This window comes from Aphelocoma coerulescens, chromosome 1A, assembly GCF_041296385.1.
Source record: "Aphelocoma coerulescens isolate FSJ_1873_10779 chromosome 1A, UR_Acoe_1.0, whole genome shotgun sequence".
Taxonomy (NCBI): domain Eukaryota; kingdom Metazoa; phylum Chordata; class Aves; order Passeriformes; family Corvidae; genus Aphelocoma; species Aphelocoma coerulescens.
The window spans coordinates 68816158-68834274 of record NC_091014.1 but is presented as its reverse complement, the minus strand read 5'-3'; the positions used below and the strand labels follow the sequence as shown (position 1 = coordinate 68834274).

General features: G+C 44.9%; 1 protein-coding gene across 1 annotated transcript; it reads right to left on the bottom strand.

The window, feature by feature from the left end:
* Positions 1-5314: 5314 nt before the first annotated feature.
* PTHLH (parathyroid hormone like hormone) lies at positions 5315-17909 on the bottom strand. Its single transcript, XM_069003972.1, has 4 exons — positions 17832-17909; positions 15158-15280; positions 9249-9671; positions 5315-5755 (listed from the first exon to the last, which is right to left on the bottom strand). The coding sequence occupies exons 2-4, from the start codon at positions 15256-15258 to the stop codon at positions 5746-5748; spliced, it is 534 nt and encodes a 177-aa protein (XP_068860073.1). The 5' UTR covers positions 15259-15280; positions 17832-17909; the 3' UTR covers positions 5315-5745.
* Between the last annotated feature and the right edge of the window lie 208 nt (positions 17910-18117).

The following is an 18117-nucleotide window of genomic DNA, read 5'->3' as shown; positions in this document are numbered from 1 at the left end:
CCTGAACTACTGACAGAATGTTACATGGACGCTTCTTACTGGGAAAAGGTTTGATTTTGTTTGGATCAAAGTTCAGCTGCACCCAGTGCTTGTGTGTTTCCATGGCCTTTCAGCTACTGGAGGATGAGAGAGGGCAAGAACAAGTTTATGAAAACAGGCGAAGTGTCTAACACTGTGAAAACTTGAGCTGAATCAGAGTAGGTCTTCACTCCACCAGTGCAGTGACAAAATGGGAAAAATGGATACACACCAGAACACTCAGGTGACAAGGTGGGATTCTTCTGCCTTTTGCTGTGCCCTGGTTTTCTGCTTGACCCAGATCTTGTAAAACATATTTCTAACAGCAGTAATCCACACAAATCCCTCCTGCCTCTAACATGCACGGCCACAGCAAGAAAGGTGGTTCCAATATATAAGGAAGGATTTTCCTTAGTGAATACGTAGGGCTTTCCTGGAAGTTCCACTGGAGAAAAAAAGTCCCTTCAAATTTTCAGAAATTTTTCTTAAGGGAACTTAGTCCACAATATGCAGAGTGGCCTTAAACATGCTCTCTGAAGTCCAAGCCTGTACTTTAGCATAGCAGTGAACCCATGAATGTGCAGAGGATGCTCACCTGCCCTGTCAGAGAGCAGAATCCAGCTGTTGGAAAAGGATGGTGCATGGCATATGCAGTGCAAACCACTCTGTTGGATCACTCACACATCTGGAAAGAAAGGCATGGAGAGGGTTAGATCATAGACATTTTCCACAGCAAATTAGTTAACATTAACTGCAGGAAAAAATTATTTGTGAGGAGAACAGTCCAGGAAACCAACTAAAAAAGTGGACTCGAGGGGGTATATATTCAGAGAACTGTGTGGGAAGTTGTGTGCATAGCTTCCACTGAAGTCAGTGTCCAGAGGGGCATCCTGGGGGATGGATGGGCCATGTGAAAATGTCTTTGAGCATGGTCACCTTTATCTGGGTGAATATGAAACCTATCATTTATTACCTGATGACTGTATTCATAGCCTGGTTAAAAAACTGGGATAAGCAACCACGGGAAAAAAGCCAAACCAAACCAAACCCAACCAAAACTACCACCACCAAAATCAACCAACCAACCACCCAACCAACCAATCCAGTGAGGGGAAGGAAGGCAGGCTACACATCAACACTTTACATTTCTGCCCCAAGCTTTCCACACAGCTCACAAACCTTCAGAAAAGTGGACAAATCTGACTCCATTTTGAATAATAACTGGGATAAAGCAATACAATGACTTTACCAAGGAGACCTAGTGCTCTCCCCATTAAAATTTGGGATGAATGCATGTACCTCTTTCCCTGCTTTGTTCTTGAATCTATTAGCAGAAACTGGTGGTGGTTTCAGTAGAGGACAAAATGTACTTTTTAATGATTTTGTTGCTCACATGACCAAACTCCTCATGCTGATGGTTCCCATTTTATTTTGGGAGGTATCATGTTGTGGTGCTTAAAAGGTAGCTTGTGCTTCCTCTGGTAGGATCTATTTTGTAAATAAATAAAGCCCCTCAGACTCCACAGAAACTATCATAGCCCTTTTTCTCTGCAGTAAATTATGACTGAACAACAAAATGTTTCAAACTCTCAAAGGCTGTAACTGAATCCAGCCAGCATTCCTCTCCTTTCTGAATTACTGCAAGAAAGCCAAGTTCTCTGTGGTGGCTCAGCAGATCAAGGACACTCTTACTCGTAAGTGAACACGCATGATCGCTGCACTGTGGCTGCATTGTGTTGGGATAGTGCCGTCCACAGGTTGGGGTGGGGAACGCTTCAAACCAAGCCAAGCAGTTCCTGTGCCTGAAATGCCTTCCTTGAGAGCACAGAGCCATTCCAGAGGAGAGGCATAAACTGTGCTGGTTGTTTTTTGTGTGTCTCGAAGGCCAGATGAATGTCTGTATTTACAAAGGACCACGAAACAAACTCTGTGAGTGGAGCTCTACTGTTGGGTGAGCTCCCCGTGCCAAGTGCACGGAGCCTGGAAAGGTCTGTGATGGAGGTCCAGCACAGGGGAGCTGCTGGGAAGAGCTGTCATCATTTGATGTCTCTTAACCACTTTTAAGTCCTGTAGTAAACACGGTGACTGCTGTAAAACCAGAACAGCAGTGGGGTGCCAAATCTGTGTTCCCCTCGGAGGTCTTGGGCAGGAACAACGTTTCTGACTGTGCTGATTGGATCTGGGAGGCAGGACTGCTGTTCAGGACACTTCTGAGGGTGGCCAGTGTCTCCTGGTGTGACACTCTGGCCTCATTTCTTTGATTCTGACTTGTGTTTGACCTCTCAAGCTGAAACTTTGTGAGCTGCCTTTCAGAAGATTTCAGCCAAAGTAGTCATAGCATTTTTAAATGTAAACCAAGGAAAACCAATTGTATTGCCCATAGTAAAAATCTTCTGGAATTTCTTCTGAGAAGCCCTAGCACCTCTATGGCTCGCAGAGGAAAAAATGGAAATTTGAAAGTGCATCCTCTGCATTGTGAATGCTCTTTTATCACCTTGAAGAAGATCTGGGCGTGTTTTAACCCTCTGAAAAATCACACTTATTTAAAGAAATCTCCTTTATCGGGAAAAGCCTTCATTATGGTTCAGTTCCTGTGCATGAGTGGACTTTCTGTGCACATCTCACCACCCTCCAGGAGTGCAGACCCTGCTGTAGGAGCAGGCCCATGCTCAGAGATGATGAAGGCAAAGGATGACTTTCCTCACAGCTCCTGCTTATCCAGGAGCTTGGGAAAAGGCACTGGGATAGGGTGGTGTAAAGCAAAGTGAGGAGGAAGCTGTCCCACTTTGTTCTGGCTGCTTTTCCTGCCAGGAGATGGGCAGAGAGCAGGAGGAAGCTGGTGGGGATGCTGAGGGGAGAGCACCACCCACCAGCAGAAAAGCTGGGATGAAGGGCTTGGAGAAACACAAGACCAATGGCTGTGAGGCAGGATGTGGAGAAAGGACTTGCTGAAACAAGAGACTGGTGAAGGAAGGTGCTGTGGGTGAGGTGAGGTCTGGGATTAGCTGGGAATAGGGAGACCAAGAGAAACAGAGTTAAAAGGACATGAATGCAAAAGTGTGGCCTTCCTAGAGGTCATATTTCAGTGAAACATGAAATATTGAAGTTCAAGCACCATTTCTTTTCTCCTCCAACATTTGGTGTCACAGACATCAGAAAATACCAGGATAAGTCCTGATTCCTAAGTCCTGACCCCTGCAGGGGTCTTTGAGACTAGTTAAACCTTTAGGCTTGAACTGTCTGGGAAACTGAAATCTCTGGGAGATTTTACCCACCACCACAAGAAAGGTAAAGCTGCTCCAGTTTATCTCAGAAATAAAGATCTTCAGGATTTATTTTCCTGCAAAGCTGAGAGCTCAAAAAAACTTGCATTCAGCTTGTGGAGTCTGCAGCAGCAACTTTCAAACCAGAGTCTGTGAAGCACAGGATCCACAGAGAGCTTTTGTAAGGCCTGTGCAAAGGTCTTTCAGAAAAACGGGACTTTTGCTTAAACTCTCTACAATTGCAGATTTTACCTATAGGAAACTAGGAAAAAGTTTACAAGTCCTTAACAGACAGTGAAGGATACAGGGGAGACCAGAGACACTTCAAAATCAGTTTTCCTCTTACAAGGAGGCCAGTTCTGTGGAGCCAAGGTTAAGCATTTGGGTGTTTGGTTTGGTTTATGCTCTTTGGGCCCCTGTCTGCCAAGGCTCATCCTTTCTGATGAAGATAAATTGCCCCTGCCCACCAGAGCTTTCAGTTTTAGTTCCAGCTGGGATATGTTGGTAATCCTGAGATACAAAATTGTCTTCTGAATATATTACAGTTAACTTCAGTTGTATAAATCCGAGCATACTGGATACTATAAATAGGCAGGATGTGCAAGGAGGCCAAGTCGAAAATGTGCAGAAACCATGCCTTTTTTCCTTAGTGCTATGCTTCATCATGTATAATATTTTTCATCTGAAAAGGAAACAGCATGCATGTGCTTTGTGGCTGTTGCAATTAACTGGACATAATGAAGCGTTGAATTTCACACTTCAGAGAAGTAGGTTGGGAAGGATGGGTAATTTTTTCTCGAGTTTTCCTGTTTTTAGTACTTTCTTGGAGGTAGCTTTCTGCTAGATTGGGTAGGGAGCAGAAATACATCTGGTTTATGTTACGTGATGGCTGTACTTTGGCAATGGAAAAAGATGGCACTTAAAAAAAAGGAAAGAAGAATAAAAAAGAAAAGTTTGGCAACTACAGAACAGAGCAACAATTACAAGAACTATCTTAAAATTCCCAGGATTTGTAATTTATTTTTCCATGCTTGCATTTTTCTGATGTTGCTGGTGTTAAAGGAGTGGGACAGAGGAAATCCAGTTGGATTTTGCTAAGTTCAGATATCTCTGTGAAACAATCCCCTTTATTCAGGTTGCCCCCACAGCAGCTGCTGTGATTTGCACGTGAATGGGATGAGAAGAAAGAAAAAGTGATAGATAATTTTTTTCTCATATTTTTTTCAGCCAGTGGGCATGAGGTTTTGAAGTGGGTCTCTCTCTTAGCTGGTCTCATCTACAGATGAGGCAGAAGCAGGATTAATGCAGATGGTTTTGGAAACAGAGATGTGTGAAGCATCTTTATGCTGGGAGAGGGGAAAAGTTATCCCAGCAATGCAAGAGCACCTCGTGATGTGTCCCCCGGTGCAGTTTGCAGTTTTTCTTCCCTTTGTATATTCCCCCAGGAAACAGGTTTTGCCCTCCCTCACACAAAAGCATGAAGAAATGAGGCTCTACTCGTGTTGTGGCCATTTGCATCTCGGAGCAGAGGTGTCAGGAGCCCAGGACACCGACCGTCTGTCTGGGTTTGAGCAGGGCTGCGGGTGTGACCTGCAAGCACCTTCCAAGAGCGGAGGACGTGGTGCATCCCCTGGGGCTGCTTTTCACACTCTCCAATTTGGAGAGTGCAGTGGTTCAGCCCCTGCAGGAGTGGGGCCTGGGGAGGTTGGGCATCTGCTTCCCCTGCAGTGGGGTCTGAGCTCTGTGACTTTTTTTACCCCTGGGTTGTTCAGCAACTGAGTGACTTGAAATACAGCACTGGAACAAAATTATGTTCTGAGTGATTTTTAAGTAAAAGCTAATGTGAAAATGTGGGAGTTTAGACCAATGTAAACACATAAAATTTAAAACGGTTTTCAAATGTAGTAAATAAAAAAAAATAGTGTTCCTGCTCTTGAAATTCCTAAAGAACACATTTTTCCTTCTGAGTCATGATTTAATTAGATTATATTTTATTAGACATTCTTTACAAATTTTAAAATACTGCTATTATACATGCACAAAGGAAAATCAATTTGAACAATTGTATGTAGGCATTCACTGAAATCAACCACAAACCAGGAACATTTTATGTCAGTTACCAATGTACTCAATATGTATATCTAAAGTGCATTATGTTACAAAAAATATAGAAAGTCAGCAGCACCAAGATACGTTCACAAAATAAATACACCAGTCAACAAAATAAATTATGGTAAATGTGACAATAATAATTGTCTTAGCCTTAGCCAAAAAAAAAAAAAAAAAAAAAAAAAAGGAAAATTCACAATAACAAAATGTGCAGTTTCAGAGAGCAATGGGGGGAAAAGGTTTTATTCTGAGCATTTACAATATTTACAGGTAATAAATATTTTAATACTTCCCATATGTTCACTATTACAGAATACTGCAATATGTCTTCCAAAAAAATCTCTTGCTGAAAATATCAGCGCCTCCTGCAAAGAAAACAAAAGGACAGAACAGAAAAATTAATTAATTTTCGCTTCAAATGTGTGAACATAAAATCAATAGCAAGAGTGCCACAGACTGCAACAGGTGTGCCTTGCTAGTAACCATTTGCAATAACAGGGGCTGTTTGACCATGTCACAGTTTTAGATATCTATTCAAGACCTCTGTTATGTTTTTCTCAATGCAACTCCTCCAGCAGTGTGATGACCATCAGTTTGTCACATACTGAGGCCATCCATTGCACTCTACTGTACCCTCAGAGGAATGGAAAGGGGCTTTAGTTTTATTTAGAGCCTTATGCAAGAAGATTCCTGAGTGCTACAGGCAGAAGAATTGCATCACACTATGATAAAAATGTCAAGTGCTACCAAAGAGAAAAACACAGTTGGAGAAAAGCTAAATTAGTTTTGAAGGTATGGAAAAGGAAGTCCTTGTTAGTGCAATGGTGATGGTGTGTTCACTGCTGGGTTGTGATGCCATGTTCTGGTTAAAACAGTGCCATGGGGCTTATTTGGTCTCTTTTTCCCACGGATAGACCACCCCTTAGACAAGGGGCTGTATACTTCTGTGGCGTCTGTGCCTAAAGGCTGCTCAGATCTTGGAGTGAGCAGACCCTTGATAGCATCTCCTTGAGTGCCTGACTGAGTGGAAAAAAAGGCTCTAATCCTGAAACTTTCCCTTTGGGAGCTAGAGAGCTTGGTCCTGAAAGAAAGCAACCATCCTGTCCTGTTATCCTCCAGCTCCTTCCTGCTGCATTCAGCCCAGGCTGAAGCAATCAGCTGCACCCAGTCCCGAGATCTGGGAGTTTTCTAAGGGAGTTCTCTCTCTATGAGAACAAAGCAGAGCCTGCTCCCACCCTGTCAGTGTATTCCTTATCCTGCAACATGAAGTTGCTCAGAGATGCTGCAGGAAATGCTGAAGGGTTGGGCTTTTTCCCCTTCTGTCCCGGTGAACAGCACATTTATTTAGTGGTTCCTTGGGAAACACCTAATGGTGGAATGTGGAGCTGTAGGATGGAGTGGGATTCTCTCTGCTCCTGGACTGATCACCAGAGCTGGGGGTAGCATTCCACATGGCAAAAGTGTGTGGGTGTGAGGCACAACAAAACTCAGATCCTGGCGAGTTTAAGAGGGTTTTCTTAATGTGCACATTGAAAGGGAGGCTCCATTCATTAGCGAGTTTACTCATTTGAAAGGTCTTTTAGGAAATTAGGTAAGAGCAATTTAATTAAAGTGGGAATATAGCTGGAATGTCCATGAGAAATAACTTTTAAAGTGCCTGGAATGGAAATGCTAGCATGAAGCTCCTTAATAATTAGCAACAATATTAGGGTCCATTTCAGGATATATTCCAACAGGTATAACAATGGCACATAATTCATACAGCATGGCTGTGCATGTGTGTGTGTCTGCACTACTCAGGCCTGTTTCTAATACTTTCAATTTGGTCTGGATTTTAGGCTTTGTTTTAAAGTTTAACCTAAGCCACATCTGGACAATGGGCTCTGTACTAATGATAATTCACAAGCTGTGTTCAGTGATTTGGTCCCAGGTTTTGAAAGATTGGCTTCTTTCATGAGATACTCCTTGTAGCAAGTCAAAACATCTAAAGGTGACATTATTTTTGCCTATTTTTTTCTGACCTAAACCGAAAATTTTGTTTTCACAATTGATCAGAGAGAATTGGCATGAAGATTTTAATCTGGGGTGTTGAGCAGAAAAGAAGCACAGGGATATAGTGAAAATCATGCTTAAAGTTTACATCTTTTGCCAGCCAACTGGGATAACTAAATACTCGTGTACTAGAAGTTTGTTAGGGCTAAACAAACATGTTCTCTGTACTTGTGAAGGCGGAATTCCATTTTCCTTTTTTAATGGATTCTCTCTGTTTAATCATCTCCAGTTGAGGATCTAAAATACAAGTTCTCTTTAGGAATCTGTGAGAAATGCTGCACTTGGATGTCAGAGTCCTCAGTAAAGCTGAGAGCCTTCAGCCATCCAGCCACACTTCAAACAGAAAGGCTGAACTGTGAAAATCAGCAGGGTTGTACCTGCAGCTCTTTTATATATCCCATTAGATAGACACTAAAGACAGCACAGCAAGAAAAAGAAATAACAGTTGAAATGCCCTAGGATGTTTTTTCCTCACATTCCAGATTTCTTTGTGCTCAAGACAGGTGTTATTTACTGGCCAACGCAGTCCCTTGACATCTGTTGAAACATAGGCACCTCCTGAGCAGAATCCTGAAGGCTGCCTTTGCTAAGGTGCTGAGACAAACCAGTGTCTCTTACTTCCCTCCTATCTACTACAGCCATGCCAGCTGGTTTTGGTCTGGGATGCACTGGTTTATGGTGTGGGACACCCTGGTTTATGGTCTGAGTGCCCAGCCCCAGGTGTTGGTAACTCCTGTAGATGCCAGCACAAGCTGAGGTGATGGAGCACATTGCAAACTGTGGCCTGAAGAGCCTAACCCCAGGCTGGATTTTAGTAAATCCCACAGCTGGTGTCTCTTTCCAAGGGATTTACTGTGAGCAGGTGGCACTTGTCCTATGTCTGTTCTGCCAAGGTAAAGGGGAGGAGGAGAGAAAAGGGTGGGGGTTTTGCTGGTAAAATGCAAACATTCAAGGAGAACTGAGGAGTGGAGTCCTTGGCTTTGCCTGCAAGTGTTCAGATTTCCACGAAAGCTGACTGCAAGGGGATGAGTCACTTGGGACACTTAAGCTGATGTCTCCAGGCTACTGCCCTAAAAACCCTTCACTGTCATGCATGAGGGAGGCATATCCCTCTCCAAGGCCAATGCTAAACATTTTTAAGCAGCAACATAATTGTTTCATAAGCTGGCAAAAGGATGGAGCTGTATTAAAAAGTTCTAATGGCAGGGAAAATTTTACGGTGAAAGGCTGGTCTGCCTTGTTTGCAGATATTACTGAGAGAGAATTTTTCCGTGTTCTCCCCTAAGGTTAAACAGTAAAATGAAAAACTGTAAAGTAAGGGTAGGAAAGTTGCCAAAAAGGGGAGGTGTTGAGAGGAAGGAAAGAAAACTTCGCCATTTTATAGATGCAAAGCCTTAAATAAAAGTCAAAGCTTTCAATCTGCTGAGGCCCGAGCATGGGACCAAGATGTGATGTGAGATACACTACGGTTAAAGCAGGAAAGGAAATTTTAGTGACTGTGATGTGCTTCCTTTTTGCAGAAATACCTTCACTTACTACTCAGCTTCAGGAAGCAGATTTTGACCGTAAGTTGTTTACGTGAATTGTGTCTCTCAGGAAAGAAAGGCTTTGTCCCCAGTGCAAAGTGGAAGGGGCGCTTACCTGCAGAGAGCACCTTGAGACTGTGCTTGAAAAGCCACTGCCCAGTCATGAGTACAAAGCTCTGCTTTTACTCCCAGTTTGGGTGAGGCCTTGGCCTCTCACACCGAGGGATAACAATTTCAGTAACTACATGGCATGCTCCCCAAAAGAACATAGCAGAATTACCTTAAAGTGTGATTATGTGTAGTAACAGAGATGTCCAGGAGTGGGCTCTCGGTCACGACGTCTCCATACATGCCGGAATTTAGCCAAGCTGAGCGGGTTCGCCTCTTTTTCTTCTCTTGTTCCTTACGTTTTCCAGGCTTTGCTTTCTTTTTCTTCCCTGACACCTTCAGGGGCTGCTCCTTGTAGGTCTGTGATTTGTTTGTCTCCTGAGTTAAGTATCTGCCCTCATCTTCACTGCCAAACCGGACAGGGTAGTTCTTCGTGTTGGTAGCGGGTTTAGGGTTAGGTGACACCTCTGACGTTGCACGGATCTCTGCAGTGTTGACACCTTCGATCAAATTTTGAAGGAATATTCTTCTTCGTAAGTCTTGGATTGACTTGCCCTTGTCATGCAATAGCTGGTGCTCTGATACAGCCCGTTTGCTAAAGGAAGAGAAGAGAGGAGAGAGAAAAAATGTTTAGGATTTGGTTATTGCCCAGTGCTTGGCAGAGCTCCTCTCTTCTCTGGCTTCGGTGGCCACAGTGACTGTGTACCAGGCTTGGAGATATCCAGTGAAGTCAGACTGCTGGAGCAAGTCCTGCTTCTTCCTCAGAGTAGCTGCTCCCAGCAGAGAAGGGAAAGACCTAAGCAGGTGATAATTCTCAGCTGACTGATCGCACACCACTGGACATGGAGCTGGATTAGTCACTGCTCTGCTCTAGGAAAGCATTAAGACTCCTAATATATCACACTTGAGGCAGTAAAAGCAGGAAGGCAGTTGTCAGAGATAGGAAAACTCAAGGGTCAGATAATGCAGCAAGAGAGGAAAACCCAGTACTTCTCCTGGAGCTGGAAGCAGTGTTTATACAGCATCATTCTAGTGATTTTCTTCAGCTCAGTCATGTACTTCGAAAACATAAACAAGCACATAAAAGTGCCTTTTATTCCTACATTTAAATAAGTGCAATTGCAGGAGCATAATGGGAAAAATTTTGAATTTAGGTGCCTAAAACACAGGCACCTCAGTCCATAATGAGCTACCCATGGAGGGAGCCTGAGCATCAGCAGAAATGAGCCTCAGCCACTCCTGTGGATTTACTGCTTGGTTACTTGTGTGTAATTATGGTTTTAGATGCCTTCCTAGTATTGCTTTAAGTGTGAACTTTTGGGGCCAAATTTCTTGTCTGCTGTGCTGTTTGAGTTTTGTGCTAACCCTCTCCACTTGATCTTCTTCAAGAGCATCCTGGTTTGTTGGAGTGGTTTTTCCAGGGTTCATCCTGACCTTTTGGTACACTGAGCTCTGTCTTGTTTTCGAGGAACTGGGAGATGAGTAGCTATCTGTCTTTCAGAGGTGTTGTATTGGCAAGGAATGTATTAAACATCTGAGGAAAGAAGATACAAATGGCACCTGGATCATAAATAACTGTGAGAAAATACATGCCTTTTCCTTGAAGTGGAGTAGATGCACAGCTGTGCTGCGAAGCACAGGCAGAGCACAGGCTGGGATTTTAGCTATGTTCCCATGAATGCAATAATACAGTTTATCTTTCCAGTTGCTCTACTCCAGCAGGCAGAGTTTGGCTATGGAATCTCTCCTCTTACATTAGGGTATGGCATGTGACTGGATTCTTACTGGCCAAAGAAATTCCATTCACTGGCTTGCCTGTCCGATAATCATTTGGTCAATTAGCTGGGTAAGAAGTGGTTTCTGCATGTGGGTGAACTGGAAGAAGACACATCACTGTGAGTGAATATTACTTCCTTCCATCCCATCCCTCATTCCCCTGCTACGTTACCAAGTTTCACAATGCAAAATGTTTGGGAGTGTTCTGCAGTTCCTCTTTCTCGGTCCCTTCGGCCAAACCCTTTAGATTTATGACTTGATCAACTATTGGAGCTATTGGAAATTGGCAACTTCAAGTAGAATTGGCTTAAGAGCATCCCCTTCACTTCTTGTCTTTGTAGGGCTGTACTTTTTGAGTATTGGGTTCAAGTGATGGATTTAAGTGATACTACATGTCTATTACTCAGTGCAAAATTCAAACAGCAGCTTTCCCTCGTTCCACAATGAGACTGGAAGATGACTTTCAAAATCTTGCTCAAAATCAGCTCTACATATACTGAGGTTTGTGAGCACACATGTAATCAAATATTGTCCGTGTTTTAAATGTCCCAAAATCAGTTTTGCATGACTTCAGTCTTTAGGGCAAATATTTTATGCCCCTCTACTAAATGTGCCTAAGCAAAAACACAATGTGATCATCCTAAGCTGATCCCATATCATGTCTTTCTCTTCAGTGCAGCTGTGACCATTAACACAAGCTCATGATCTCCCCCAGAAGAATTTTTTGGACCAAGAGCCATCTCCAACACCCTTCTCATTAGGGTCAGTCTGATTGACAAATAGGCCAATAAAACCAGCACCCTGGGCTGCTCTGGGTGACTGCCTCTGTGCTGCCTGTCAGGCTGTCCAGTGTGACTCAGGTTACATTCCGAGCTTCGGTAGTCCATTTTCTCAGGAATTTTCATGGGAAATTCAGTTCTGCTTTCACTCTTCTAGTTCATAGAAAGTTATGAAATCTCCGTGCTTTGGGGAGGCTAAACCAGTATCTCATGTGATGAGCAAAGCTTTCCTACTGCCTCCTGTGAACTACCAAAGAGAATTCCTTCTGCAACAGACAACCTAAAGCAGCCTTAATCCTCTAATGTGTATTTGGTCAATTTCCCCACTGTGACAAAATCTTGACTCTCCAAAGCCTATTATTAAAGTCCTCTTGACTGAAAAACTATTCCATTTTACAGAACTGAAACCTAAACATTTCGTTCCAGTACACACAAGGCAGTCAGAGAGCATTACAAGATCTACATCTTGAGTGAGTATGCATTTCCAAAATAATGCAGGCATTGACGTGTGAGGGCTTGGTGTGCCAAAGAGGGTGGGTTTCTCTTTAAATGTCTGTATGATATTTAGCATCAAGTCTGGCTCCAAATAACATTCTGCTATTCCAGATTGTATAACATTACGTAGTGTTACATTTCACATGACTTTTATTACTCAGCCAGACTTAAGGATTATATTTTGCCTGCTAGCTTCCTTTGTATGCTCTAGATCAAAAATCTCCTTGAAACAAAGATGTGGTAGATACATATCTCTTTGACCTTCTGCCTCCTTCTGCTTCAGTTATTCAAACAACTCCTATGTTTGTAAATCATGGAGAAAGACTTGCCCAAGAAGACTGATGTAAGAAGTGCTTCATAATGGAGATATCAACAACATCTCACCCACACACTCAGAGTAGGAAGGCAATGGAGGCTGGAATGATTGCATTCATATATTGGCTATGATATGCAAAAAAAATTAGGCTGTTAGGGTTAAGATGACCCACTAGAGGTCCCTTCCACCCTTCTATAAAATGCACCTCTCATCCAAGGGAAAGGAGTCTGTACCCAAACCAAGAGCAGTAAATGCTAAGCTTACCTGTGGTGGGCACTGTGAGAGTGGGATGTTAATGGTTTGTACTTGACCAGAGCATCCAAACTAATTACTGGATCCAAGTACACTGTGTACACATGAGACTGAGTGTCTCATCATGGAGAAAGCACCAGAAATCCATGACTTGTGACTATCCTGACTTCACATACTTCCAGATAAGCTGCTCTTTTCAGGCACATTCCTCCTTTTTTTTTTTTTTTTTTCTGGAGATATCTAGCGTTTCTAAAAGGCAACATTCTTCAAGCTACCACTTTCTATCTCAGAGAGCTGCTTTTATTTAGCTGTTATTATCCTTGACTGTTCATGTTGGGTCTGATCCTAAATTCAGCAAAATAACTGAGGAGGATTCAGTCAGCTCTCTGGATTTTGCAAGTGTGAGTGCCCTTGCCACTGACTCCAAAGGGAGGGAAATCTGCTCAACCTATCTCAGGGTTAGGAAAAATATTTTGAACAGATCTAGGGACATGATGCTGTGATGTCTGGACATGATGATAAAAATATGTAACTTCATTTTGAGGCATTACTGGGTTTCTCAGAAGTTCTTTAGCAGCTAAAGCACTCCTATAACAAATAACATGTCTGGAAATCTTTTCTTGGGACAATTTGCAATTGCTTTCCATGGGAGATTTGCTTCAGCAAAGTCTGTAGAACCAGGCCTATGTAATTTTGATTACTTTTGCATGTCTCTGATAATGTGCTTCAGTAGTTTCATCCATTACTGGTTTAAGCTTTTGACTGGAAAAAAAAAAAACACCAACTCGAAGCCTAAGTGAGTTATTAACCATTAACTCTAGGAATGGTTTGTGGTGATATTAAAACACGACACATGTTTGAGTGTGGTGTCTGTGTTTGTGCTGTGCCCACAAACAAAACTACGAAAATGCCACTAACTGACAGCTGACTGCTTTCTTGTGTGTGTTTTACATGCCAGAGCAAAGAGGGAGCTGAGAAATGAGCTTTCACTGGGTAGCTCACACTCTTCTTCCCCCCTGTCAGGACAGAATGGGGATGTTGGAAAGACCTCTAATCCTGACCTTTAAAAACAAGTGTTAGAACTACACTGGCTTCAAAAAGAGAAAGAGTATTTCTTTGCAAATCTAATTTTTTTTTAACAACCAAATTTGGCTTAGATCCAGTTCAGAGTTTCCTAGCCAAGAAAATAACAGCATTTAACTGCACTACAATTATTTTCTTTTTAAATTTATTTTTGAAACTGAAGTTTGATTCCTCTGTATAAAATGGTCCCAAAAGAAAGAAATAGCCCAAGAACAGCTTGCAGGAGTACAAAACAGTTAAACCTTAATGGACTGAGAAGAATACACTGTAACATTATCAGCAATAACATGTTCTACACAATTTGCTGTGGGAGATTTGTAATAGCTCTCTGCCTGGTGCCAAACTTTAGGTGTGTCTGAAGTCACTTCACCTGGGGTATGTTTTTTTTTTTTCTTTTGGGTGTTTGGGGTTTTTTATTATTCTTATTCTTATTCTTATTCTTATTCTTGTTACTGTTATTCTGTGTGTTGCTTAAATGGCAGAGGAAGTGCTATTTGGAGATCTTGTCCTTATGTATGTAATAAAACATTTACAAGGAAACCCATCTGAAGTTGTTTGCTGTGTCATGTTTCCCTGTAAGTCGTGATTGGATTTTCCAGCACTTTTTCTCCAACTTCCTTTGGAAGTGAATAACAATACAGCCCTCCCCAGTATGACTGAGGTGTTTCTTCCTTAGAAAATCTGATGCAAGTCCAGAGAAAGCCAACAAGTTAGATGTGTGAGGCAGCTGCTCCTGCATCAGCTCAGAGGCTTCTCCTGCACTTTGCGTACGGGTATTAGTATAAACCAGGCTGATTATTTTGGAAGGAGCAAAAAGGTCATTTCCTGAACAGACTGTCTTAAGTTACACTATCATTTATCAAAAAATATGCCTCTGCCTCTAAGTAATATACTGGACTCCCTTTGGATTTTTTTTCCTTGAAGTGGCAGAAATCCAAAGAAATTGTTCAGTACTTCAGTGTCATGATGGCCCTCACTTCTGCATGTTTCCCCTACCCTTATCAATATTGGCTCCACGCCAGAGCCGAGGAAGTGTATGCTATCTAATGTAACACACAGCATTCGGACAAACCAGGATGCTCCCTACGAGGGTCCCAGGCAACAGCACAACAATCACCCAGCTGCGTCAGAAGAGAAGCCCCTCAGGTTTCTCATCTCCTCCCCCAAAACTTTTTAAGGTCAGACAGCTGCAAAGCGCCCTTTCCCTGTCCCAAATGCCTCTTCCTGGCTCTCAGGCACCGCCGGTGAGCACCTGGGGCAGGTAACCCGGAGCGGCCCCGCGCAGAGCCGGAGCGTCCCGGGCTGCCTCCCTCCCCACCCGCCCCGCAGCCGCAGCGAGGGACAATAAAGGGAAAGAAAAAAAGAAAAAGAGAGACTCACAGTCTGCGGCTGATCCCCTCTACTGATCTCCCGTAGGAGGGCACGGAATAACTCAGCAGGAACACTGCGAAACTCCACTGCTGGAAGAGTTTAGCGAACATTGTATCCTCCGGGGCTTAAAACCTGCAAGGAAAGGGAGGTCAGTCCCGAGGGACAGATGCGCCAGCGCCGTTCTCAAGGGAGTCCCCGCTCCGGCTCTAGCAGCTCCGAGGCTCTGAAGGAAAAACAAACTTTCTGAGCTCTCGGCTCACTCCTTCCAAACTTCGCTCTGTCTCTCTCCCTTCCTTGCTGTCTGCCTCTCCCTCCCTCCCTCCTTCCCTCCCTCCCTCTCTCTGTCTCTCGCTGCCCGCAGGCAAGTTCTCTCTCGACACTAGTTCAAAAAGCATCCAGCCCTCATTTGAACAGGGTTAGAGCGGGGTCCAGGGAGTTCCCTGAGCCCTGGTCAGTTCCAGTCCGCTAAGCCACTGTCTCAGGGCTTTATGTTACAGCAGAAGCCTCTCTGCAGATACGGAAAGATTCCCAAAAGTCAGCTCAGCTGCTCACTTCTCTGTAAACACACGCGCGGACACACAAACACACACGCAGACTGAGGAGGGAGGGGGGATGCATCTCCACATCTGTCTTTCAGTATACCTCCGCAAAAAAATAGGGTCAGGCTCACTTCTCCAGCTGCCGGAAAGTTTTGGTCCCCAACATTGACAAGGAGAGAGACAAGCAGTGACAAGGAGAGACAAGCAAAGGTCGCTGCCTGTCTGGGGAGCCCGAGAGGTCTGGGAGGAGCGGTAACCCCGGGAGGCTCAGGGGCTGGGAAGCATGCTTGGCTCGGCAGGTTGGACTGGTCTGCAGCCTGCGATGTTCACGCGCTCCGGAGCAGCCTTTGGGAGACCTGCGGGAGGACGGAGGGTTTTGCAAAGAGATGGCGCCCTAGGAACATGTGCGGAGAGAGCGAGAGCCCGGGCGGGATACCCACAGCCAAAACGGAGACTGGGAATCGGCGCTTCCCGGGCCCGCAATCAAAAAGGAGCGAAGAAAGGGAAACACCCCGCAGCACATGCACTCAGCGGACCCCAAGCATTCCTGCCAAGCTCTCCGCATCTTCTGCAGCCGGACTCCTCTCTCGCTCACCTTCCAGCTCTCCCTTTTTGTGTTTACCCCCGGGTCCGCGCCTCCCCTGCCGCGGGAATTCCTCCCATCGGTGGGGGCACTTTTTAGCTCAAGCCCCAAAGCCCTGCCCGGGATTGCTGCCGCCTTTCCTTGCACGCACCTACCGTTGTTGGTCGCCGTTCCCCTATTAGCCGGAGGGTCGGATCCTAATGATGCTAATTGTACGCTAGTGAAGGGAGGGGGGGAGCGAAGGGGGAGGGCTGGGGGAAGGACTCGCGGTCTATGAACGCTGGCGCTCCTGGCCAAAAAAGTAAACTAGTGGAAAGTTTTCTCCTCCTCTCCCTTTTTCGCCTTCCACTTCGCCCTCCTTCAGCCTGGCCAGGGCGCTGCAAACCGCTGCGTCAGGTTGCGCTCCCGTGCGAGGCGGACAGCGCCGCGGGGCTGCGGGGACAGCGGTGGCCGGAGCGGCCGGAGGCGGCCGGTCACCCCCGGTCACCCCCGGTCACCCCCGGTCACCCCCGCACCCCGCCGGGCACCGAGGGCCGGCAGCCCCGCACCCCGCGGCGGAGGCACCGAACTTCTCCACGCCGGGATAACACTTGTGTAAAAGCCGACGGTAACCCAGCCCGCCCGTCTCTCCAGGCTGTTGGCGCAAGGAGCTGCCCCCGGCTGCTACAAGGGGACACAGGGACACAGCCGGGGAGCCCTTGCCCCCCTTGCCCCCAGCCCCGGCGGCTCTCCCAGAGGGAATGCCCTGCACTCCGATCTCCTCATGTTCGACGGCGCAGGCCGGGCCGTGCCAGCGCACACCTGGGGAGGATGGCTCCGTCCCGGCAGCATCCCGGGAGCCCTCGCCCCTCCGCGGGGCTCCGCCGAACCCCGCCAGAGACCGCGGCGGGCACCGCCGCTGCCCCCGGGGCACTGGGGGCGCTGGTTGTGCCGCTGACAGCCTGATTTACAGGGAATGCTTTCCCAACACCCTCACAAGCCGCAACAAAACACTGAGGCGTGCCGGCTGGTTGCTCCTTCTCATCCTGCCCCCGAATTAAAGAAGGCTGTCTGGAGAAGGTTTGGGTGCAAAGCAAAGCGTTTTTCTAGGTGCAGGTTATTTTAAGCTAAACGACGCTTGCTGCCACAACTTAAAAGCCCAGCTCCTCAGCCAGATTCCACACCACACAGGCAAATAAAACCGACAACATAAGAGCTGAAATAGAAATCATGATGAAAACATTAAACCGTTTATGCTCTAAATAAATTCCCTGAAGACCTGGTAGGCTATAAATTAAAACGTATAGCTAATAGGCGTATTTGATTTACACTGCCCTTTAGACTAATTAAAAATAATTGTGAGATCCCCTGAAAATAGCCCCCACACACTCATAGGTGCATTGCTCATGTTAAAAGTGAAACGTCCATCAAATATTTTTAGAATTTCCTCTCCTCCAGAAATTATTTTTTTTTTAAAAAATACACCAAAAACCAACACACACCATCCCTTACAGACTCAGGAAAAATAAATAGCTTCTATAAACTCAGAATCCTGAGGTTCCTTCACAATTTATTACTTCACCTTTTCCTTGAGTTACAGCTGTCTGTGCTTCTCAGAGATCACCCTGGCCAACAGTGGTTGCTCTTCTCAGCAATCGCTTCCAAAACTTTGTTCTATGCTTAAGAAGAAAAGGGGGAAAAAAAAAAAAAAAAGAAGAAGAAGTTAAATGAATTTTTTTTAAAAGGCAATACTTTCAAAAATCCAGCCTACAGAGCTTTGATTCTGCCTGTAACAGATTAGGGCTAAATAAAGGGTGTTAAAAGCAGGTGCTTTTCTCCCTTGCTGCTCTTTTTATTATGAAGAACAG